Source organism: Sphaeramia orbicularis, chromosome 8 (genome assembly GCF_902148855.1).
Source record: "Sphaeramia orbicularis chromosome 8, fSphaOr1.1, whole genome shotgun sequence".
Lineage (NCBI taxonomy): Eukaryota > Metazoa > Chordata > Actinopteri > Kurtiformes > Apogonidae > Sphaeramia > Sphaeramia orbicularis.
Genome location: NC_043964.1, coordinates 35122105 through 35145737, shown reverse-complemented (window position 1 = coordinate 35145737; position 23633 = coordinate 35122105). Strand labels below are relative to the sequence as shown.

Genomic DNA, 23633 nt, shown 5'->3' with positions numbered 1-23633 from the left:
AAGACCTGACCAACTGAATCAGCCCCAGATCATAACACTAACCCCACAGCCTTTTACTGTAGTCACAAGGCATGATGGGTAATCACTTTATCTGCATCTCTTCTCACCCTGATGCGTCCATCACTCTGGAACAGGGTCAATCTGGACTCATCAGACCACATGACCTTTTTACATTGAAACAGTCCAATCTTTATGCTCTCTATTAAACTAATGGTTGTTAAAGACATGAGAAGATACTCACTGCATCAGTTCGAATTAAACTTGAACTTGCTGCAGCTGAAATATAATCACTGCAAAAATGATCCACTGAATGGGGACTTTTGGCCTGGCTGTGTAGTTTGACTTGTATTTACTGTTTTTTATTTAGCTTTCCTCTGATATTATGTGTAAAGTCCTGATTTATAGAAGCTGAAAAGGTAGAATGAATGCATTATCGCACGATAGAGCTCATCAATAAGCACCAAAGCTTAATCAAATGAAAGACTTAAACTAAAATGAAGCTGATTTTACCTACAATTCTAATTCCTGTTAGACTGATCATCATACTTTTTCATTACTTCCAATAAAAGACTTCACTTCTTGCTGCTTCTTTTAGTTTTTAATCTTAAACTAGAAGCACTCGGAGATCACAGACCTCCGCCAAGGCAGATCAGTGCCCCAGATTTGGATGAAAATTTCAGGAAATGTTGATACTGGCACAAGGAACAAATGATTAAATTTTGGTGGTGATCGGGGGTGGGAGGGGGGCACTGATCTTCCTTGGCGGAGGTCTGCGCTGTCTTTTCTAGAAAAGCACTCGTAGAGCGCAGACCTCCGCCAAGGCAGATCAGGGGACCCCCCACCCCTGATCACCACCAAAGTTTAATCATTTGTTCATTGTGCCAGTATCAACATTTCCAGAAATTTTTATCCAAATCTGTCCAGAACTTTTTGAGCTATCTTGCACACAAACAGACAGACAGACAAACCAACGCCGACAAAAACATAACCTCCTTGGCGGAGGTAATAACCACATTGCTGGTCTACCTTTCTCTTCTCTGGGCTGCTCTTCTTGTCGCTTCCATCCTCATCGGCATGCAGGGGGTCTCCGTTGCTGCCAGACGTTACTTTGGCTGGTACTGACTCCTGGCTGCCCGCCCTCCATCCCGTCAAGTCCACTCCTGCTGCACACCACAACTGGAGCCAAATGAAGCACATTATGAGTCAAGTTCTGGTCTTAATCTGAAGCTGCCTTATCCAGTTTTGTTGTCATCCTTTCAAACTGCCGCACCTTCCTGTTCGGATCCTTCTCTACCAGAGGCCGACAGTACACTGGGACGGGAACATTCTTCATGCGGTTGTCGTCTTTCTCGTTGGTGGTCTAAAAGCAGAGGTGATGAGAAGTCACAGGATTAGTAAAAATATTAAAATAGTGAATTATCTGCTGGTACCCCCCTTGATACATCTCTGGTGTTATCGGCACAAAGGAAAACAAGGACCATCATGTTAAGTATGTACTGTATACATGTACAGTACATACACAGCAGGCAATAAAGGAAAATTCCACTGTTACCACCAATCAGATCATTTTGTTTTCTGGTTTAGTCCTAAAGCAACCTAAGCAAGACATAAATAGATTAATAGAAACTTAAGTCTTTTCCAGGTGAAAAAAATACTACAAGCAAAAAAATGAAACTCCCTCAAATTAACTTTAAACAATTTTGCAGCAGATTTTTCCTTTAAAAGACATTACAACACTTTATCATTGCAAGAGTTAAGTATCAACATGTTAAGAAGGGCAGGCTGAGACAGACAGAGGTTAAAAGGTTAAAATTCTGTTACAATACGGGCAAAGGGAGAGAAAATCAGACCACAAAAACAGGAGTTTATTAGAGACATTAGACGTTTTTCTAACTAATAAACTTAGTATGAAACACACTGATGCTAACTCAGGTCATGCCCTATACAATAAGCAACGTTTCCCTTCGATTTCATGCATTTTCAGTTTCACTTCATGACACAGTTATAGGTCTTTTATGTGGTTGAATATGTCTGCCTTCACATGGATCTTTCATAATCTGGATAATTGGATTGTCTGTCTGTTTTTTTCCTGTGGTAAGCCTTATGCTGCTGCCTAGAGGCTGGGGTTTTAGGGGGGAGTTTATGGGGAGGGGGAGCTGTAAAGACGCATGCTGACACTCTGTCGGTCTCACTTGCCTGTTGTCTCTTCAGCGGGCTGTCCTGAGCGCTGTCCGTCTGACCACCAGTCTGTGGGAGACCAGAGTTAGATCCACCTGCCTACCAACACACTCTGCCCGCTGGCCTTCCAGCTGCCAGTAAAGTTCGGTTTGATGATATGAAATCCTTTTTACGGCTTAGAAGTGAAAAAAACTAGAAGCTCAATAGGTTACAGGTAAATATAGAAGTGTTTTAACATGCTTTAACTAGAAATTATGATCATTTAGTTATATTTAGATGCATTTATGTGCACATCTAGATACACATTTTTTGCATGGAAGGTAGAAAGTCAAACTAAAAACATTGTTGCATTAACATCATATCTTCCTTCATAATTAGAAAACACATAAAAATGTACAATTTACCCCGAACATACCATATCCCACTCTCCTACCCCCACCCTACCAATCTACTTCCTAATTTCCCATTCTACATTTTTGCTTTTTCTTTGTTAAAATAAAGGACTGCATAATAAGAATGGTGACAAAGCATTACAATAACATATTTTAAGAAAAAAAACTCTTTCTAGATTACAGGCTTCATATGAAAATCTGTAAATTAACACGTTTTTGCAAATTTCGATTTTATTATGGAGAAATAATCTATCACACAGGCATCAAACATGCGGCCCGGGGGCCAAATCCGGCCCGCCAAAGGGTCCAATCCAGCCCGTGGGATGAATTTGTGAAATGCAAAAGTTACACTCATGATATTAACAGTCAATCGTTTTACTTTAGGGGCCATAAAAAGCCCTACTTTAGTCTAAAGTGGGTCAGATCAGTAAAATACTACCATAAAAACCTACAAATAATGACAATTCCAAATTTTTCCTCTGTTTTAGTGTAAAAAAGTGAAATTACATGAAAATGTGTACATTTACAAACTAGCCTTTCACAAAAAATATGAAAAACTAGAAATGTGTTAAGAGAAGTAAGTGCAATTTTACTAAATTTCTGCCAGTTACTAAAATATTTTGTTAATTTGCAGTTTAATTGTGATCTGTAAGTTGTAATGCACATTTACAAATGATAAGCAGAGGCAAAATATAGTGAAAATTGCACTTATTTTTCTTAATAAATTTCAGTTTTTTTCATGGTTGTTCATGTTATTCACATTTTTAAAAGGACAGTTTATAGATATAAACATTTCCATAATGTAATTTTACTTTTTTCACTATAAAACACATTGAAATGTTTGGAGTTGGCATTATGTATTATTATTATGTTATTAATTCACTGGTCCGGCCCACTTCAGATCATATTGAGGTCAATGTGACCCCTGAACTAAAATGAGTTTGACACCCCTGATCTATCAGGTAGAGGCAGAAAAGGAAATCCATCTAGCTATGTGGTCATTCCAGGATGCTTAAGCATGAGGAAAATAATAAAAAAGATAGAAGTTATCAAGAGTCTGAGAGTTTACGCTGAACGAATAATTCAATAGTGCACCAAAAGTCGAGTGTTTATAATGTCAATATATAAATTGCTGTTTCTGTGTGAAATAGCAGAAGAAGAGGAATGCTTTTAGAGGACATTTCACATAGAGTTCGATGAACTGTTAAAACCAAACCTAAAAACAGGTGTTTATTGGGACCAAATAACAGTTACTAAAGGTTTAAAAGCCTCTTGCGTATCACTGTTTGTGCCTTTTAAGTTATAATTTATAACTGTGAATTAAGTGTGTGTAGGTGTAACTTTAAAACTATTTTCACCAGAAGCTCATGTATTGTTTACAACTATGCATCTTCAGCATCAGTGCGTAATCCACCAGTCAAACAAAATGTGAAAGACATCAACATTTCTCATGTTTTGTGGTGTGTGGCAGCTCTAGCCATGTGTTGTCTACCTGTTTAAAGCGAGACGGCACACTCCAGCCACAGGCCTGCATGATGCCGTCATCGCGGCGCATGTGCTCGCGGACTTGTCGGTACTGTTCACGCCGCTGCTCTCGGCGGGCCAACAGTGCCGAATCACTGAGGAGAGACGCAACACCATTACTGGCCAGTCTGCAAGCAACAGGAGGAAGGGAGGGAAGAGAAAACAGCGAAGCGTTAGCAGCCTGGCCAGCCAGCAGCGACACACAGAGTGAACAGGAGATAAGGAGGATAGGAAGAAGAAGAAGCAGTTTGTACCTGCATTAACTACACTGTATTCTACTGTACTTCAAGCCAAGCAATTTGTTTAATAAACTTAACTTGCAATCCCGGTATTTTTTAATCATTTTGGCCTTTCCTTTGCAGTTCAAGCATGTAAAAAATAATACATGCATTTGTGTCAATATGTGTCTGTAAATGAGTGATGCTTCAGTTGCCTCATAGTTGCATTCATGTGTCTGTGCAAAAGCATCACAATAAAGTTAATCTGAGCCTATTTCTAATCCACACAGCACCATCCAATCCCAATATAAATGAAAACCACTTAAAACAAATGTAGAATAGAGTTGAATCTCAGTCTTGAAAATAAAAGAACGCGCTGAAAGCTTTCTATTCTCCATGCTGGCATAAGCGAGCAAGCGACCAGGCGTTTAGACCAAGGCAGAGTGAAAAGCAGCTAAGTTAGGAGGTTAGTGAGAGCAGACTGGGAGAGCTGAGGCAACATCATCATCATCATCATCATCATCATCATCAGTTGTTGCTCACTCTTCAGGGAAGAACTCCAGTGTGCGGTTGGAGGTGGAGATCTGACACATGGTATGGCTGCGACGTTGAGAAAGACCAGCAGGTGATGGAGATTTGTAGTGGATGTTGACGCTGTAATATGGCCTCTTGACCGGTGGAGGGCTGGACGATGAGCTGAAGAGCCGAGCAAAGCTGGTGGACGCAGAAAAGAACAGAAAAAAGTATTTCAGTGGTTTTGTTTAATCATATCATTATTCTTGGATATTTATATGTATTTCTAGACTCACAACTGCCAGATGGTGGACTTCTTTTTCTCTTGGATTGGAGGACTTTCCCGGGATGCCCTGAGAGGAAAATGGGATGTGAGTTATGCAGAGGAGAAGAACAGCAAATGACTTTAAACCATTCAATCTTAAAGACTGGGCTGCAATTCACAAGTGGATCACAGAATATTTTATTTGGGCCACCATATGAATCAGGAGGATTTCAGTATTTCTTTGTATCTTTTGTATATCTTCAGTATTTTTCAGTATATATTTTCAGTATAATTTCATGTGTTAGTTTTTACATACAGTCTTTTTTTGCACTTCAAGAATCTGCTGCTCAATAGAACAGAGCTGATAAACTGATTTTCATTGTTCTTTTAACAGTGACAATAAAGTTCTATTCTATTCTATTCTATTCTAGTCTAGTCTAGTCTAGTCTAGTCTAGTCTACTACTGATGAGAAGACATAAACATCAGATAACCTGCCTATACCTATAGAAATCATCCACTATTTCCCGAGATAACACATCCCTGTTGATGAGACAGTTCACTTTTTGTCTCCTAAGTGGATGCGTGTGAATGATTGAAAATATATAAACAGCTCTAAATCAAAATAATAATACATGAATATCATGTTTTGTTTTGTTTTTTTTACTAGTAACTGACATTAGTTTATTCTAATTATCATTCACTTCATTTTCCAGCTGGTTTTTGTCTCTTTAAAACTAGATTTGTGTAGCAGGGTCTTGAGAGTGTTTATTACTGAGCCAAAGACAGACCTCAAGCAAAGTCAGTTTGGACCTATTCTGTGTGTCTGAGAAATGTCATTTTCATATCACAATGAAGATTACATGACTTTTGGAAAAAGGGTCCTCTTCTTATGAGGATGAATCTGGGGTGACAGAATCATTTGCAATCTGTAAATCACACTCACTTTTCCATCTGGAATGACTGAAACAGGATGTGACACCCATGTAACACTGAGACAGTGAAGCGCTTAAGTGTATATTTGAGTAAATGCAACTGTTTCATTTAATTTGGGAAGTCTTTTAAATTTATTTTCATGGACGGATACTGCACATAAAATTAAATTGTGATAAATGAAACACACATCTGCTTGAAAAGGCTGGTTAGTTCAACATTAAAATGTGATGCAGAAAAAAAAAAAAGAAAAAAAAATGTGATGCAGAACTGGTGCTAAAAATGGACATTTGTTTGTGCACACAGTTACTTTCATCATTTATAGATAAACCTGAGTGTGAACTGATCTTAATTGTTTTTTAAAGTGTGGGTCCTCAGAGAAAAAGTCTGTAAGACACTGCTGTTAAACTATGTTTTGTATGAAAAATAAATCAGTGTTCTGTTTCAGTCTACCTGATCATCTCCGTCCACCGTACGGCCTCCTGCAGCTCCATGAGACGCTCTTTGTACTGGTTCCTCTCCATCAGCACACGGGCCATCTCCACCCGAGTGAAACGCCGCCGCTGGGTCATTGTCATGTCGCCATCTTGCATGGGTGATGAAAACTGGACACAAAAGAAAGTGTTTTTAATCACAATGTGTCTGAAAACACACATTTATAAACTAGTATGTCCAGTATACCCATCACAGTGACGGCTGCTTCTACTCACATCATCACCTCCTTCATCCTTGGAGTCTCGAGAAGCTCCGAGAGCCTCTGCTCTTAACCTGTCACCAGAAAGCAAAAATAATATAATGCCTGTGTCCACTCTGTCTGATGTTGAAGTAAAATATCCCTTTCATTGAGCTGTTTGATCCATTTCAAACTAATTTACTGGCATGTATTTCCTCTTAAGAGATTCTACTGACTCACTTCACAGCCATTTACTGAATCCAAAGCACCTTGAGCTGAGTTTTAGCACTCCTAACTTATGGCAGATAACTGCAATGGATATTATATCACATCAACTTTAACCCACAAAAACCCAGTGATACTTCTTTGGCAGTTACAAAAATGAATTTTTCTCTCTATTTAGCCTTTCTTAAGTGATTTATCACTATTCATTACAATATTATCCTCTGCATTTTGCATTATTTAAGTGAAAATCAGGTATTTTCCGACATTTAATTGACTGATCATGTAGATCTTCATAAACGCTCAAATTAAAGTTGAAGGCTATTATATTAGAAACAGAAAAACTGAAAACTGAAGAAAAAGTGTCTTTTTCAGTCAAATCTGTCATTAACTGAACACAAACCAAGCATCTCCATCTACTGTCATTGTTCCAGTTCCATGGGTTTTACTGGTGGATTAACAGATATTAAACCATTTAGATCAGTAAATGAATTTGGTCACGAGTGGCGGTTTGGGCCTTTGTGGGTTAAAAGCAGGTAAATGTGTCCTGCACCAATGTGAGAAACACAAAGACAAATGGCAACTAAACTCAAAAGTGTATTTATTAGGAAATCTTTGGGAACAGAGTGTGTAGACTCTGCTCCTGGTAACTATGGCTAGTGACAAATCTGTTATATCAATAAGAAAAGAGGAAAAACATCATGACAGTGAGCTCAGTTAAGATTTAGTTTCACAAATATCCAGCAGGACACAGAGCTAAAATTAGAAAAGGGTTTGAGATTTGTCCTCAGTGTCAGTGTGTAAGAAAAGAATAATCAATATTAAAAGGAAGCGGCATCACATTAACAAGAAAATGTGATCTGTTTTCAGGCGTTTTGTCCTCCACTGCTAAGACACGGACACATCATTGGTGACAGTTTTCAAAACTATCACGTTACTTCTTACTTAGTATCTTTTGTGTGTGTTGCTAGGATACATATGTCAGGTTAGTCATGTAACATGACTAAGGTATAGGTTACATTTCGGTAGTCGATGTCCTTATGTTGAGGGGACAAAAACTGTGCCTGTTGTTGTCTGTAGATCCAATGAAATGCTCCATTATTTCGTTCTCATTACGTTAATTATAGGACTGTGGGGAATGTGAGACGAGTACAAATTCTTTTCTTTATTTTTTCACCTCTTGAGTTCTTCTTCCAGCTCTTTTACTCGGGCGTCCACTTTGTTCTTGGATTGCCTCACAGCCTCCAGCTCTTCTCTCAGTACCTCCTGCTCCCCCGACAGCTCGTCCACTTTGGCAATTAGGTCATTTTTGACAATGTTGAGAGCATTTCTACCAAACAAAGAGAAACAGAAGTTTAACCTGTTGTTTGAATGACAACTGAAAGTGTATGTGAATCTGAGGTATAGATTCTTGATCATCACACACACACATTCTCTGCATTTCTTACTTGGTCTCTAGAAGCTGTTTGTTCTCCGTCAGCAGGTTCTCCACCTCCTTTCCCATCCCTGAAACAATCACATTCTGGTTACTCATCATCAAAGAAAACATCCATAAACCAATCAGTCCAAATACATTTGTGCTTCTGTGAAAACACAGCCTTTTACATGAGTTTTGGGACAAATTACGGAAAACCTTGTCAGAAAATTAATGGTCAGACTTAATGGGAAAGTTAAACTATAAAATGACTGGTCTTGAAAATTTGGACAGGATATCAGGCACCATGAAGCTAAAGATAAACAAAGAAAACCATGCAAATACTCTTAATATTTTGTCCTGAGTCTTTTGTGCTAAAACATCAATGGGAAGAATTACACTCTCTGGCCATTTTATTAGGTACACCTATTTTTTACTTGTTTGTCAATGTTAACACAAATATCAAATAGGACAATCACATGGCAGGATCTCAGTGCGTTCAGACATGTACACATGGTGAAGAGGATCTTCTGCAGTTCAAACCAAGAATCAGAAGGAGGAGGAAAAGGGATTTAAGTGACTTTATGGTATGGTTATTGAGAGATTGCCAGAGCTGATCTACTGGCATTTTCAAGCACAACCATCTCTAAGGTTATGCTTATGAGAATTATTTTCTTGGCCCACTTTGACCTCCCAGGTCCAACTGAGCATCATTTAAACAGCACAGCCTATTTGAGAATCGTTGCTGACCATATCTATTCCCAGTGCTGGAATGTAACTAAGTAAAAGTACTTTGTAACTGTACTTAAGTAAATTTTTTTATGTATCTGTACTTAAGTAAATTCATGGAGGGGTACTTTTTACTTTTACTTCACCACATTTTAGAGCGGGTATCTGTAATTTTTACTCCACTACTTTTCAAATTGTGTTTGCGTTACACACTGCTTTTGTTTTATTCTTCTTTTTGTAAATTGATTGGTTTACCATGTGCACAAAGCGCTGTGCAACTGTACACATCACCATAATCAAGCTGTAGAGGTACAGCTGGATTGATCTTCTCTCCCAAAAGAGCTTGACTCAAATAAAAAAAACCTTCAAATCAACTCCTTTTGAAGTTGAATCATAAATACTTGTAATATTCAGATTTAGAAATGTCTGGCCTATTGGGCTGATTACTGTGCCAGAAGATTCTGTTTATTGCGGGTCCTCTTGACAGTTTGAGAACAGAGCTTGTTATGCTTCTGTTTACAGTGCTCAGTACTAAATAAACTGAGCAGTCATTTAATACACTGGTTCTTTCTTTGTATATTTACTAAACGTCCAGTTCCATCACTTTTAATAAATATTTACTTTAATAAGTATAATGGTTGAATTTGGATTGAATACTTTTTACTTTAAGTACATTTTAAATTGAGTGCTTTTGTACTTTTACATAAGTAGATTTTTCCCTAGCTACTTTTACTTAAGTACATTTTTTGCCCCTTTATCTGTACTTTTACTAAAGTAAAAAAAGTGAGCACTTCATCCACCGTCTATCCCTTTACAACCACAGCATACTATCTACTGATGTCTACTTCCAGCAGGATAAGACACGTCATAACGCAATCATCATCTCAAACTAGTTTCTTGATCATGACGATGGGTTGATTTTCCTTTTTTTTTTCTTCAATGAAGCACCTTTGGGATATGTTAGAACTGGAGATTTATATCATGGATGTGCAGCTGAAAAATCTGCACCAGCTCTGTGATGCTACCATGTCAATATGGACCAAAACCTCTAAGGGGTGTTTCTAGCACCTTGTTGAATTTATGCCACAAAGAATTAAGGCAGTTCTGAAGCCAAGAGGGCATATGACAGGTATACCTAATGAAGTGGCCAGTAACTGTATTCCATTAGTGTGAAATGAAAATAATTGTGATAGACACTTCATCCCGCCCTGGGGGAGCACACATTTTCAGTATTTAGAGGCTGGTGATGTTGAACTTATCATTGTCAGAAATTAGTAGAATTTTTTTATTTGCAAGCAGCAAGCACTGTGCAACATAAGCCAAGCACGCACACACTTAAGCAGATCAAATTTCAACACACATTTAGAACATCACAAAAATAAATGCAAAAGGTCAAAGTTGGGAGTTTTCCACTGTATTTGCCAGGTGTTAATTGTAAAATATGGACTGTACTATATATGGAAGAAAAATCTTCAGTAGAAAAAATTTAAGTGGTGATGTGTGTTCTTGAATTACAACTAATACCCTCCATTTGAGTCTATTCAAAGCAGCTCAGACTAACAGATTTAACTGTATCGCTTTATGATATGTATGGCACCCACTGCCAAAAAAATAATCTGAAAAAGTAAATTACTTACATTCTAACATGAAGGTAGATTTTTAAAAAACACATTCTGTATTCAAGATACTGTCCATACATTGATTCTCATATTTTAGCCACTGAATGAACCATAATTATAGAAAAGAGCAAACAATTCTCCATCTACTCTCTGTTTTTCAGATAAATTGTTACAAAAAAAAAAATCTTGATTATTTTCTAAGATGGTTTTTATTTCTATGCTTTATAGAGGGTCACCACCACTGGTTACTGGTTGTAACAACAAAAATGCAAAGGTGACACAAAGTCTACATATAAAGCCACATAAAAAAAGACACAAATAAGGAGCCAGGGGAATGTGAGAGCAAGAAGCCAGGTAATAATGTAACACGCAAATATGACCATAAAGATGAGCTTAGCAATTCTCAGGGCCAAGGTGCGCCTTACCGAAGAAATCATCACGGACTGGAAGCAAAAGACGAAAAGAGATGGAGGAGGAGGCAAGGAAGAAAAAGGGAGAAAGCAAAACAGCATAGAAGAAGAAAAAGAGAGAGAAGAGAGGTTGCAAATAAGCATTTATAAATTTGTATTTTAAGAAAAGCACCAGGGCTAAGTGACTATGACATAAACTTTTTGGCCCTCGCACTGAAAAAGAGTCAAGGAAGACCAATATGTCTATGACCAGAAGAGTTAAATAATAATTGAACTATTTCTATATCAAATTTGTCTTAAAGAACTAGTAAAACAACACTGTGACAGCACTTTACAGCTGGGAAATAAAGCAGGAGGATCACTCTCAACCAACAGGATGAAGGAGACTTTTAACTACAGATTTGATCTAACTGAAACAACATCTTCTCGAGAAGGTTTCAATATCAGGGAGCAGAGAGGAGCTGAAAGAGTTAAAGAAAAAAAAAAAGCATTTTCAGATACACACCTGAGAACTCGCCTATGGGTGTCACCAGCAGAAGCACATAAAGGAGGGAAAAAAGGAAAATGGGTGAGAGATTAGCAGATGAAAACGGCTCAAACCTCACTTCCTGTTGCTGCTACATTAAAGTCAGGGAAAATAAATCAAACCAGTTTCCAATATAATAGAAATTAGAAACAAAACCCAAAAGAATAACCCAATGCAAGACATTAAAATGAAATAATAAGAATAATGATGCAGAAAATATATTTAAAAATAAAAATCAACTTCAAAATTAAAATCACAACCTTTAACCCACACTGAAGTGCCTCTTTCTCATGAAAAGAAGACTAATAAAGAAATAATAAAAGTAACACAGCTGGGCTTTCATGATGCGGCCAGTTTGATATTGTAGGGTATTTTCCAAATGAACTTCATGCAGGGATGAACTGCTGCCATAGAATGGACTATCCAGCCTCAGCCATGCAGAGTAAAAAGTGCATGGGCTCACTCACACAAACCCACATGGAGCTAGGCCTGTGGGACTGCAAAGCAAAAGTAAATGCCGCCTTTGTGCAATGCATGCATGCGTACGAGCTTATTGCATTTCCTTCTGATATTAACATGTAATATCACAACTTTGCATACAATGGAAACATCAGGCTTCACCTTCATCAAGTAAAGGTGTTCAATGATCACCTACAGGGAGGTGCAGGATGCAAACCCTTCTCTATTGTCAAGTTCTTTAAATGTTGTCAAGTATTTCACCTGAAGTGAAATACTGAAACAGGTGATATATCTGAGCTTTCTAAGCTAACTTTCAGGTTCTCAGAAAAGTATTAAGCAATGCACTCGTAAAGCAGCCAACATCTTGTTCTTACCTAGAAGTTCGGCACCTGCATCCACATCTCCGATGATATCTGACTTGGCATCTTTGATCTCATGGTAGAGAGAGTCCGTGTTGATCCCAAAAGCCTCGTTCACAATGCCCTGTGAGGGGCTGACACACATACACAACACTGGTATTTAGGTTGGTTCCAAAAAGAATGCCCTCACATTTTAGAAATTAAACAACAAAAACCCCTGAAATAACCAAACATCATGTATATGGCATTGACTGTAATGAATTAGATAACTCCAGTAAGCATCTCCTGGTTTCCATGTTTACAACATCAAATTGAACCAATAAACTGAACAATTCAGACACAAATAAACAACCAGGAAGTAATGGTTTTTATAGGAAAATTTGTCAAATGTGAATCTATAGTTTTAAAACTGATCTTGCTGAATGAAGATTTTATTACATGTTTTGGATACATTTTGTAGCTTTCATTACTATGTGTAGTTGATACTGATGCAGCCACTGTGTATCTGTACCTGTTTCCGCCTCCATACACTCGGGGGTCCACACACATATCCAGCTCAGGGGTGGAATCGATTATCTCCTGAAACTCGGACCACTCATCACTGCTCCCCATTCCTGATGAGGATTTTCAGCAGAATTAAGAAAAGTGCAAACATTTAAATACCTTTGTTTTCCATTAGGGTAGAAGAAAAGGATCCACTTATCAATTTCATGAATCACATCATCGAACCAAGGCCATGACTGTTTGATGACATCCTCTTACCAATACTGACATTCCTTGTTTCTTGAGAAACCTGCACCTCCATATTCCGGCTGAGCCGCTTGGCATTTTTCCTGCGGTTTCCAGGTCGCATCACATCAAATTCGGTGTGTGGCAGGAAGCCCTCATTGATGGGGGTGACGGTGGCAGAGGGGACGGAGGAGGTGGGTGTGTTGGACTTGCTTCCTGTGCTGCTGGGTGTGGCTGCCACCGAGTCAGACTCTGATCCGTCCTCCTTGGTGTGTGAAAGACAAAGACGATTGTATAAGAATCATATGGTGAAAGAAGGTTAAATATGAACAATTTAGCAACTTTGACTGAAGTAAAGCTGGGTTTTAGGAGCATGTAACTACATGATGTCAAAAACTATTGACTTGATGGGCTGAGCACATTATTACCATTTGGATGATTTAACAGAATAAGTTTATAACTCATAGTCAATGTTATGACAGGAAACTGAATTGAAAGATTAAATTTGCCCAAGACTTTGCTTCCTGTAATCTCATGTAAAGTTCTTTTAAGTCAACCTTAACAAATGACTAAGTAAGACTAAGACAACTTAAGTCACCTCAATCAGAAAATTTAACTTTATGTTAAACACCGCCAATTGAAATATGAAATAACATTAATCTCATCATAAAGTTTACATTTTAACCTGCACTTACGATCTCTGGATTGTTTTATAGCAGGAGGAGTCACAACAATAAATACAGGACTGTCCCATGGATTAATAAAACTTCGTAAAGACTCCAATGGTTTTATTTTCTTACCTCATCTGTTTCTCTTACAGATAAAGCATACTATTTCTGCTATTAAGCACAGAAATGAGGCACACTTAAAAAAAGGCGGCACACTTGAAAACATAGACTTGAACTTAATAAGCATAAAGATGAACTAAAACATGGACACACGATAAGGCTCCATCACCACATAATAAAATAACCACAGTTATAAAGAAAACTCCATGAGACAAAATATGGACCCCTGCTTGCTTGAGTCAATGTGTGCATCTAACAAATCTGACTTCAGAAGGTTAATTTCTAAGTGGTAAAATAGTTTCCTTGATAGTGACACAAGCAGGCGTGGGAGGAGAGGTGGTCCATGTGGGCGTGGCTAGCAGGACGGGCAGCGGTAAGGCTGGCCCCTCCCTCTTCCACTCCACAGGCTGCGGTTGTGGTCGTGGAGCAGGACAGGGCCGCTGTCTGTCCCACCTGATAGGCGGAGCTGAAGGTGGACTGGCCGAGCTCGCTGACCTGCCAGATGTCTTTCCCGGGCATCATCCTAGCCCCCCCTAGACCCCCACGTACCATGCCCTCGCCACTGGGGTACAGGCTCAACGACGGCGGGCGCTCCGCTTTACTGCTGGTGAAGGAGACACAGAGAGGTGGAAACTAGAGTGAATATGACAATAATTCATGATTTACTCATTCCTCTCCTGAGCTGAGCTGCAGCTTATCCTGGCATGCATTAGGTGAAAGGTGCAAAATATCCAGGACAGTTTACCAAGGAGAGTTTACCAGTCCACCATAGGGTTAAAACAAATGGACAGTCACACAGACTCACAACACTGGTCTGTGATTATCTACAAATTATCTGCCTCTGAGACTAAATGTTCTATATCTTGTTTTCTTTAATAAGATAAATTGGAAAACAAATGACAAAAGTGCTGATTAGCTGATGTTTTCAATGTATATGACAAGTGCTATTTCACATATATATTGATTTACATTTATACAATCCATTTATAAATATTCCACTAGAAAGAACTTGAAAAGTGAATGCATTTTATGATGTAGATCTGGTAGCTCTGAGACATTTGTTTTGAGCAAAACACATTCTCTCATTAATTCTTTGCAGGAGGATGCTTCTATGAAACTGGTCCCTAAAAACAGGACATGGGGGCTAAAAATTCAAACCAGATGTATGAAGTAAGTTTGGAAGCACTTTGGGTCTATTTAAAAATAAATATTTGCTGAGATAAAAGAAAAACTATTTTTCAGATAAAACACATTTTATATTATTTTACATTATATTTAATGCAAAAATCTGCATGTAACATGGTCAAAAGGACACGAAAATTACATGCTACTATTTTTTTGGATATCTCTTTATTCTCTCGCAGATACATTTTGGGAATTGAACTAATTATGCAAGGCAGAGTGTTTACAAAAATGCCCGCTGTTGCAAAATCATTTGCAATTTATATGCGTTTAAATGAGTGGGTTCTGCATGCAACGCAACTGGACGTGATGGGTTACACACAAAACCTGGAATGAGAATGCCGATTCATAAAAAAACCCACATGTCTGGATTAGAAAAGCCACTAGGATCATCAAATTTAATACAGTGTCTTTATTTATAGAATTATATAAAACCATTTCATGCCATGTTTTCAAAATAAATTGCACTGACACTTAGGTAGTTTTTCCTGTCCCAATTTTGGTCCTATTTTTGGCCCCAATATTTTATTAAAAATTCATTCATTTTGGGATGGCTCAGAGAAAGAGTATAATTTTTTTTGCATTTATCTGAGGTCATCATTAGGTACATCCTGGGGGAAATATTTCTACATTTCTCTTTTATTATTGAGTCTAAAAAAGCTGGCATAGTGCCAGGTACCAAAATGTACTGAGTTTCACTGAAGCACCCATTTCACATTTTAACCCAAGACTGCATCTTAGAAACCATAGCCAACCAGCATTTTTGACTAAATTTTTTCTTTATTAGTGACTCAAACCTGGTAATGTTTCACTACTTTTATTCTCGAGGCATTTTACTTCTAGACCAGTGTATTCAAATTGCCTTGTCCTTCAAAAACTATTTTTTCCCCATGTGATGTTTGAGTTTCACTGTGTAGAATAATGCCTGACCAGAGTTTAACATCATACATGCACAAACCAGATAGAAATATATACCACTGGAAAAAATAAATAGACTACTCCAAATATCTACACCTGATTCTCAAACACTAAAATGTGTCTCAGTTTTATATGTAACATGTCTTAAATGTGTATTTGTTGGTCTCTTGTACAACACATTGGTCACCTGAGGTTGTTTTTAAATGTGCTACATAAACACAAACAGACTTTACTAATCAGTTTAGATTATAATTAAAATATTTTTCTGAATTCAATTAAACCTTTATTCATTCTGCATAAAACCCTCCTAAGGGTAAATGACACAAATTAGCGTTCACTACAAACACTGTGATGTTTACATGGGATGGTTGTTCTCAGCTCATCTATGAATATTGTATCTGTCCCTATTAAATAAATCATAAATAATAAACAAAGCTGAGTTGCTTGTATTTTTGCACCAGGAGTGGCGTAAAACAGACAATGGGAATGTTAAAGAGTGGTGGAGGACTAGCCAAGACATATGGAAACTGTGATTAAATTACAACATTGAACTCTAAAAAGAGTATGAACATATTTTAGTTGCATTATTTTGAGTCTGATAATCTTTTATTTGCGCATATGCTTTTTTCTGCAAATACTTTAGTGCAGGGGTCACTAACACTGGTCCTCGAGATCTACTGCTGCGTTCCAGGCCGGTTTTTGAGCCTGTAAGTCACGACTTCAAACCATGACTCACGACTTTGTAATGTTCCAGGCAAGTCGCGCCAAACTGCTTGAGCGCAAGGAATTGTGGTAGTTAGATGTAAACAGACCAGCATGGTGGACCATACGTTATGCTCATTTACAATCATTTCTATCGCCAAAGGTGTTTGCTCTTTGCTTATTTGAGGGAAACAGTGGAGGAAAAATGGCGCATAAGGCAAGAGAAGCTGTTATACCTTTTATGTTATGTTATTTGTATATTTGGATACATATTTGGTATTAATTTATTCTTGCACACATTGGACTGAAAACTAGCTAACACTAGAGTCACTGCTGATTATGCAGAACATTTGCAGATAAATAATATCAGAGCAATACCTTGTTTAAATAAACAATCTGCATAAACACCGTATCCATGGGGGCTGCCATTGCTAAGTGACGTCAGAACTCGGAACTGGGAGTACATCAATCTAGTACGAGTTCACGGGTGGGGAGTCACAGGTTTGACTACCGTTCCAGTGCATTTTCACCGGTAGAAGGTTGGAAAAACACGAGTTACGGGTTGCCTGGAACGCAGCATACTATCCTGCATGTTTTAGATGTATCCCTCTTCTAACACACCTGATTCAAATGATAAGCCTATCATCAAGCTCTGCAGAAGCCTGATAACGACCGTCAGGTGTGCTGGAAGAGGGAAATATCTAAAACAGGGGTGTCCTATCCTGGTCCTTGAGGGCCAGTATCTTGCATGTTTTAGATGTTTCCCTCTTCCAACACACCTGACGGTCGTTATCAGGCTAATGCAGAGCTTGATCATAGGCTTATCATTTGAATCAGGTGTGTTGGAAGAGGGATACATCTAAAACATGCAGGATACCGGCCCTCGAGGACCAGGATGGGACACACCTGATCTAAAACATGTAGGATAGTAAATCTCGAGGACCAGGGTTGGTGACCCCTGCTCTAGTGCTAATCTGGTGGAATTACCACCACTAACCTCTATAATAGACTCCACTACAGGGCTGTCCAAAATTGATCCTCAAGGGCCGATGTCCTGCATGTTTTAAATATTTCCCTCTTCCAGCACACCTGGTTCAATTAATGATCAGCTCATCATCAAGCTCTTCAGAAGCCTGATAACAATGTAATGGCTTCCAAGTATGATGGAAGAGGGAAACATCTCAAACACAGGTGTCAAACATGCGGCCCGGGGGCCAAAACTGGCCCGCCAAAGGGTCCAATCTGGCCCTTGGGATGAATTTGTGAAATACAAAAAATTACACTGAAGATATTAACAATCAATGGTGTTAAAATCATTTTAAGTCAGTTCAATCAAAAATGGGTCAGACCAGTAAAATACTATCATAACAACCTATAAATAAAGAAAACCACAAATTTCTCTCTTTGTTTTAGTGTAAAAAAGGTAAAATTATACAAAAATGTTTAAATTTACAGACTAGTCTTTTACAAAAAATTCAATAACCTGAAATGTCTTCAGAGAAGTATGTAGAATTATTTCAATATTCTGCCAGTTACTACATGTTTTGTGTATTTGTAGATCCACTGTGATATGTAAGTTATGATGCACTTGTATAAATGATAAACTAAGGCGTAATATTGCTAAAATTGCACTTATTTTTCTTAAGAATTTTCGAGTTGTTCATATTTGTTCATGTTATGTTCAAGTAGAGTTTGTAGATGTAAACATTTTCATTATGGAATTTGACTTTTTTCACTCAAAAACATAGAGAAAACTTTGGTGTTGACATTATTTATCAGTTCTTATCCTATTATTTATATTACTTTACTGGTCCAGCCCACTTTATAACATATTAGTCTGTATGTGGCCCCTGAACTCAAATGAGTTTGACACCCCTGATCTAAAACATGTAGGATACCGGCCCTCGAGGACCAGAGTTGGACACTCCTGCTCTACAACATTAAACCTACATCCATGGATATTAAAACTAGTGATTTCAGATTTTTCCAGTGCTGTACGACATCACATTTTTGTGTTATTGTTCCATTTTTCTCTCTTGCAAAGCTGCATAAATTAAAAGTACAATACATGCCCACCCCCCAAAAAATGCCTCCTGCAGAAATAGATTTGTTTCTCCAGGCAAAATATCAATTTTTAGTCTTTAGAAGAAAAATAGATACATAGCCAAGCACAGCAGGCAGATAAACACACAGACAAACCAGGAAGCAGACAGCGGATCGTAACACATGAGGGAGAAAGAGGAGGAGGTCGAAAGGAGGAGAAAACTGCAAAATACGGACTGCATGACCTCTGGATCATTCCTTATTTTATCATTCCTTTTCAGAATGCAACAGTCAGTACAATGAAAGGCCGTCACAAGCATCAAAAGCATAAGGGAATGCTTCTTCATAAGGCACAGCAAAAATATTATAAGTCCGAGGTCGGTTAGATGGCGGAGCTAAGGGAAAAGGACAGCCGTGGGACCGTATTGGATTTACCTTTTCCTCCATGTGTGGCGTTGACTGTGCAAACAGCAGCACAGAGAGCAAGCCAGCAAGACAGACAGACAGACACTGATTAGAGAGAGACTTGAGACAGGAACATGCCATGACGCACAAAACCACACAAACCTCCACCTTTACAGGTCAGTCCACTGTTATAGGGTACTATTTTAATTCTGTGCTTAAAATACTGCTCTTGTTTGTCTTTTTATAACTAATTCTGATAGTTAATGTTTAACCCTGCAATTTATACATCTAACCCAAAAAATCTCTACTAATCTCTGCTGCTCGAGTCCTCACTAAGACCAAGAGAGTGGACCACATCACCCCAGTTCTGAGGTCTCTACACTGGCTCCCTGTCTCTCAGAGAACAGACTTTAAAATTCTCTTGCTATAGCATATAAAGCATTGAATGGTTTAGGCCCAAAATACATCAGAGACCTTCTAGTCCAGTATGAACCATCCAGACCACTCAGGTGGTCTGGTGCAGGTCTGCTATGTGTTCCAAAAGTCAGAACTAAACATGGAGAATCAGCGTTCAGTTTCTATGCTCCGTATATCTGGAACAAACTACCAGAAAATATCAGGTCTGCTGAGAGTCTGAGCTCTTTTAAGTCAAGGTTAAAGACTCACCTGTTCACTGCTGCCTCTTATTTTAATATGTGTTTTTATATTTTTGGGTTTTATGTGTTGTTTTCTTACTTGCTGTTTTTAATCACCTTTTACATGTTTCTTTTATAATGTTTTAAATGTGTTTCTTTTTCCCTTGTCATTGTATTTCAATGTCCTGTGTGAAGCACCTTGAATCGCCTTGTTGCTGAAATGTGCTATACAAATAAACTTGCCATAAACTTGATTTACAGGACACCATAATATATAAACACAAGCCCCATTCAGTGCAGTTGATGAACATTTGTGAGATTAGGTTGCTTTTGTGTGGGCACTCTTATAACTGAAAACATGTTGCAGTAGCGACTAATCTGCAGTTAGACTACACAGGCTGCAACAGATGTCCAACTCCTTGTCCATTAATATTCAGTGCTGATGGGTTTAGCCATTTGCTGATTAACTACACGCTGCCAATAAACACCAAACTCTCCTTTTTCTAATTATTTCCCATAAGGCTCATAATGGCTGTTTGGCCTTTTTGTACATTTCCTGTCCTCTGTCAGTGATGAAACATGACGAGTCTGATACATTTTTAGGACATAAAACAACATTGACAGTGAAACGATGGATTAAAACACTGATAAATTGTGAGCGCACGCTGACACGCATGCACTCAAAATAAACAACTCACGTTCGTCCACAGCCGGGGCCTTCTGTTTGGCTGTTGCTCCCCGCCTGTTGCATCTTGGACCGCTCTATGTGTTCCACGTATGTCTGGATCATCTGTGATCCACAACAGCAACAAAGACAAAGAAGTGAGAGGCAAATCATATGTTTATAAATGAGATACTTCTAGACTAGTGACTACAGAAGTTGCATATAAAAGGATTAAAGTGATCTAATCACAAAATAAATCTTCTCTTTAATCTACCACATGCAGGATTACTTAATATTCTGTTAACATACTGTACAACACCAACAGTGTCTATTAAAAGGAATATGATGTATATGTAGAAAAAATAAAACTGGGCAACAAAGAAAACTTCTCATCTGCTACTGGAAGAAAAAATATCAAATCTTGACTGAACAACTAAACTAAACTTTTGACTAAAACACCAGTTTTCTAATCTTGCACCATCACCTTTTACTGCATATTTACAATGTGAGGTTAATACAGTCATGGAAAAAATAATTAGACCACCCGTGTTTTCTTCAATTTCTTGTTCATTTTAATGCCTGGTACAACTAAAGGTACATTTGTTTGGACAAATATAATAACAACAAAAATAGCTCATAAGAGTTTAATTTAAGAGCTGATATTTTGCCATTTTCCATGGTTTTCTTGATAATAACCTAAATCACTTCAGTTCTTACATCAATGGCTATGGCATTATACTGACAAAAAGAGTGCTTTTAGGCATTCCATGTTTTCTTTTCTGTCTGTTTTAGTCACATGATACACACAGGAGTTAGTACTTGACTGCATAACCATTGTTTTTCATGACTCTTAATGGTCTAATAATTTCTTCCACAACTGTATGTACTGAAGTGGTCAGATTTATTTACAGATATGCACATCTAAATTGTTCAGAGTGTTTCAGACATTTTTTTTTTTGTGCTTGTAGGTTGCATCTGTTTCCCGCTGTATAAATCTACAGTAGTCATCACTGTGTTTGGGTTGAACCCCCTTGGTACCTGGTTCCCATTTCACAAATAACTGATAAGATCATTCCCTATCCTCATCAGTTACATCACTTCTTCATGTGAGCTTTGATCATGGCATTTCTAAAACTAAAACACTTGGATATGGATTTAAGCATAACTCAAAATATAATGATGTAGAAAATCAGGCAAAAACATCCCAGTGCTTGTTTTTCTCACCTCTGTGTGGCGCTGGTGCAGAGCATTATACTCTTTCTTCATGTCTGATTCTCGCTCCTCCAACCGAGTGACTGGGACACAGAGTGAAAACATAACATCATATATTTATTTTAATCTGATGATTAGTCCAGTTCGACAGTCTGAAAGGAGATTTTAACAGTGTCCAGTCTTTCTTACCAGTATTTTCCCTGCAGCTTAGGTTATATAATTTCTGTCTAGACACATATAATGCATGTATTGAACACTTGGAAGGAATTTAATAAAATCTAGTAAGTGCATTTTTAGGTGAAACTTAACTTCAGTGTCAATACGTAGATGTTTCTCAGTTAATAAAATGTCTTGTCTTTGACTATATTTTCAGACTTTATTTCACTTTGACAATTTTTACACAATTTTTTTACACTAATTTAAATATGGTGCTGAATAATGGTCAGAGTCACAGAGATGATGACTTTTGACACTCTATACCATATCATCACATTATCAGTATCATATACACAAAGTGTATAGAACATGGGTGTCAAACATATGGCCCGTGGGCAAAAAACAACCTGCCAAAGGGTCCAATTCGGCCCATGGGATGAATATAAGAACTGCAAAAATTACACTGAAGATAATAATAATAATAATAATAATAATAATAATAATAATAATAATAATAATAATAATAATAATAATAATAAATTGCATTTATAAAGCACTTTTCATTCAGCGGAATCTCAAAGTGCTACAGAGAGAACAAGGACCAATAAAAAAAATAAATAAATAAATACTATATCAAGATATTAACAGTCATTTTAGTTCAGGTTCCACATTCAGCCCAATTTGATTTCAAGTGGATCAGACCAGTAAAAAACTAAAATTACATTATGACATTGTTTGCATTTATAAATGGTCCTGAACAAATATGAATAACCTGAAATGCTTTAAGAGAAGTAAGTGTAATTTTATCAATATTCTGCCTGTTATTAAATGTTGTGTGTATTTGTAGATCCACTGTGATCTGTAAGTTGTAATGCACATGTGAAAATGAGAAGCTAAGGCATGATAATGTTAAAATTGCTGTTATTTTTCATAATAAATTTCAGTATTTTCATGGTTGTTCACATTGCTCATATTTCTTTAAAGGATAGTTTGTAAATGTAAATGTTTTCATTATGTAATTTTACTATTTTCACTCTGTAACATAGAGAAAAGTTTGGAGTTTATATGTTATTATATTATTTTACTGGTCCGGCCCATTTCAGATCATATTGGTCTGTATGTGGCCCCTGAACTAAAATGAGTTTGACGCCCCTATGTTTTAGCTTTTACTGCTTTCAGTCCAAAAAGACAGCGGTACTGATGTTAAAGCAGCACTAAAGCTAGGTTTCACATCTTGTCAATAGAAGCTGTTTGACAGTAGCCAGAAACTAAGATACAGAGATAATAATAAGATGAACAAATTATGGTTCTTTTTCAGAACCACTTTCAGTTTCTGATGGCAGAAAAGTCACTCTGTTGCTCTGTGATTCTGCTTCATCATAGCGATATATATTCACTATAAGTTCAGGCAGTATAAGTTGTTCGATAAACATTTAGTCATGATAGCAGAGTTATGAGAGAGAGAGATTCTTGAGTTATGGCCAAAACAACATGTGAAGGCACAGCGATCTCTGACATTTGACCACCACATTCTAATCAGATCATCCTGGAGTCTATCCAAGGAAACATCTGTGCTAAAATTTTAAGAAATTCCTTCAAGGTGTCCCTCCATGGCTTTTACCACCACAGATGCATAAAAAGCATCCACAAACATTCAAAAGTGGAAATGTAGGGAGGGTGAGTAATTTACCAAGGCTCTAATGTTCGTATTTGATGTGTGATGATGTGATATGTTTGGAAAAAATCATAAAAAATGCAAGTCATTGA

General features: G+C 37.6%; 1 protein-coding gene and 1 long non-coding RNA gene across 22 annotated transcripts in view; one reads left to right on the top strand and one right to left on the bottom strand.

Moving 5' to 3' along the window:
* mapk8ip3 (mitogen-activated protein kinase 8 interacting protein 3) overlaps positions 1–23633 on the bottom strand; it is a 46008-nt gene that overhangs the window by 15228 nt on the left and 7147 nt on the right. For 2 of the 21 annotated variants that reach the window (XM_030140112.1, XM_030140119.1), the window contains exons 3-21: positions 21723–21793; positions 20533–20624; positions 19230–19253; positions 14403–14553; positions 13195–13426; positions 12944–13046; positions 12448–12566; positions 11594–11605; positions 11104–11121; positions 8365–8422; positions 8094–8246; positions 6732–6789; positions 6475–6626; positions 5122–5178; positions 4856–5026; positions 4063–4222; positions 2197–2247; positions 1271–1360; positions 1027–1176 (exon numbers count right to left, since the gene is read on the bottom strand). In XM_030140112.1, the coding sequence (XP_029995972.1) occupies positions 1027–1176; positions 1271–1360; positions 2197–2247; positions 4063–4222; positions 4856–5026; positions 5122–5178; positions 6475–6626; positions 6732–6789; positions 8094–8246; positions 8365–8422; positions 11104–11121; positions 11594–11605; positions 12448–12566; positions 12944–13046; positions 13195–13426; positions 14403–14553; positions 19230–19253; positions 20533–20624; positions 21723–21793 (1922 nt within the window). Of the gene's footprint in view, positions 1–1026; positions 1177–1270; positions 1361–2196; positions 2248–4062; positions 4223–4855; positions 5027–5121; positions 5179–6474; positions 6627–6731; positions 6790–8093; positions 8247–8364; positions 8423–11103; positions 11125–11593; positions 11606–12447; positions 12567–12943; positions 13047–13194; positions 13427–14402; positions 14554–19229; positions 19254–20532; positions 20625–21722; positions 21794–23633 lie in introns of all 21 variants that reach the window. The other 19 variants (XM_030140124.1, XM_030140132.1, XM_030140118.1 and 16 more) reach the window with 18 other exon arrangements.
* Positions 13424–13922, top strand: LOC115423372 (uncharacterized). Its single transcript, XR_003935958.1, has 2 exons — positions 13424–13712; positions 13756–13922. It is a non-coding gene; the product is annotated as an uncharacterized LOC115423372 (long non-coding RNA).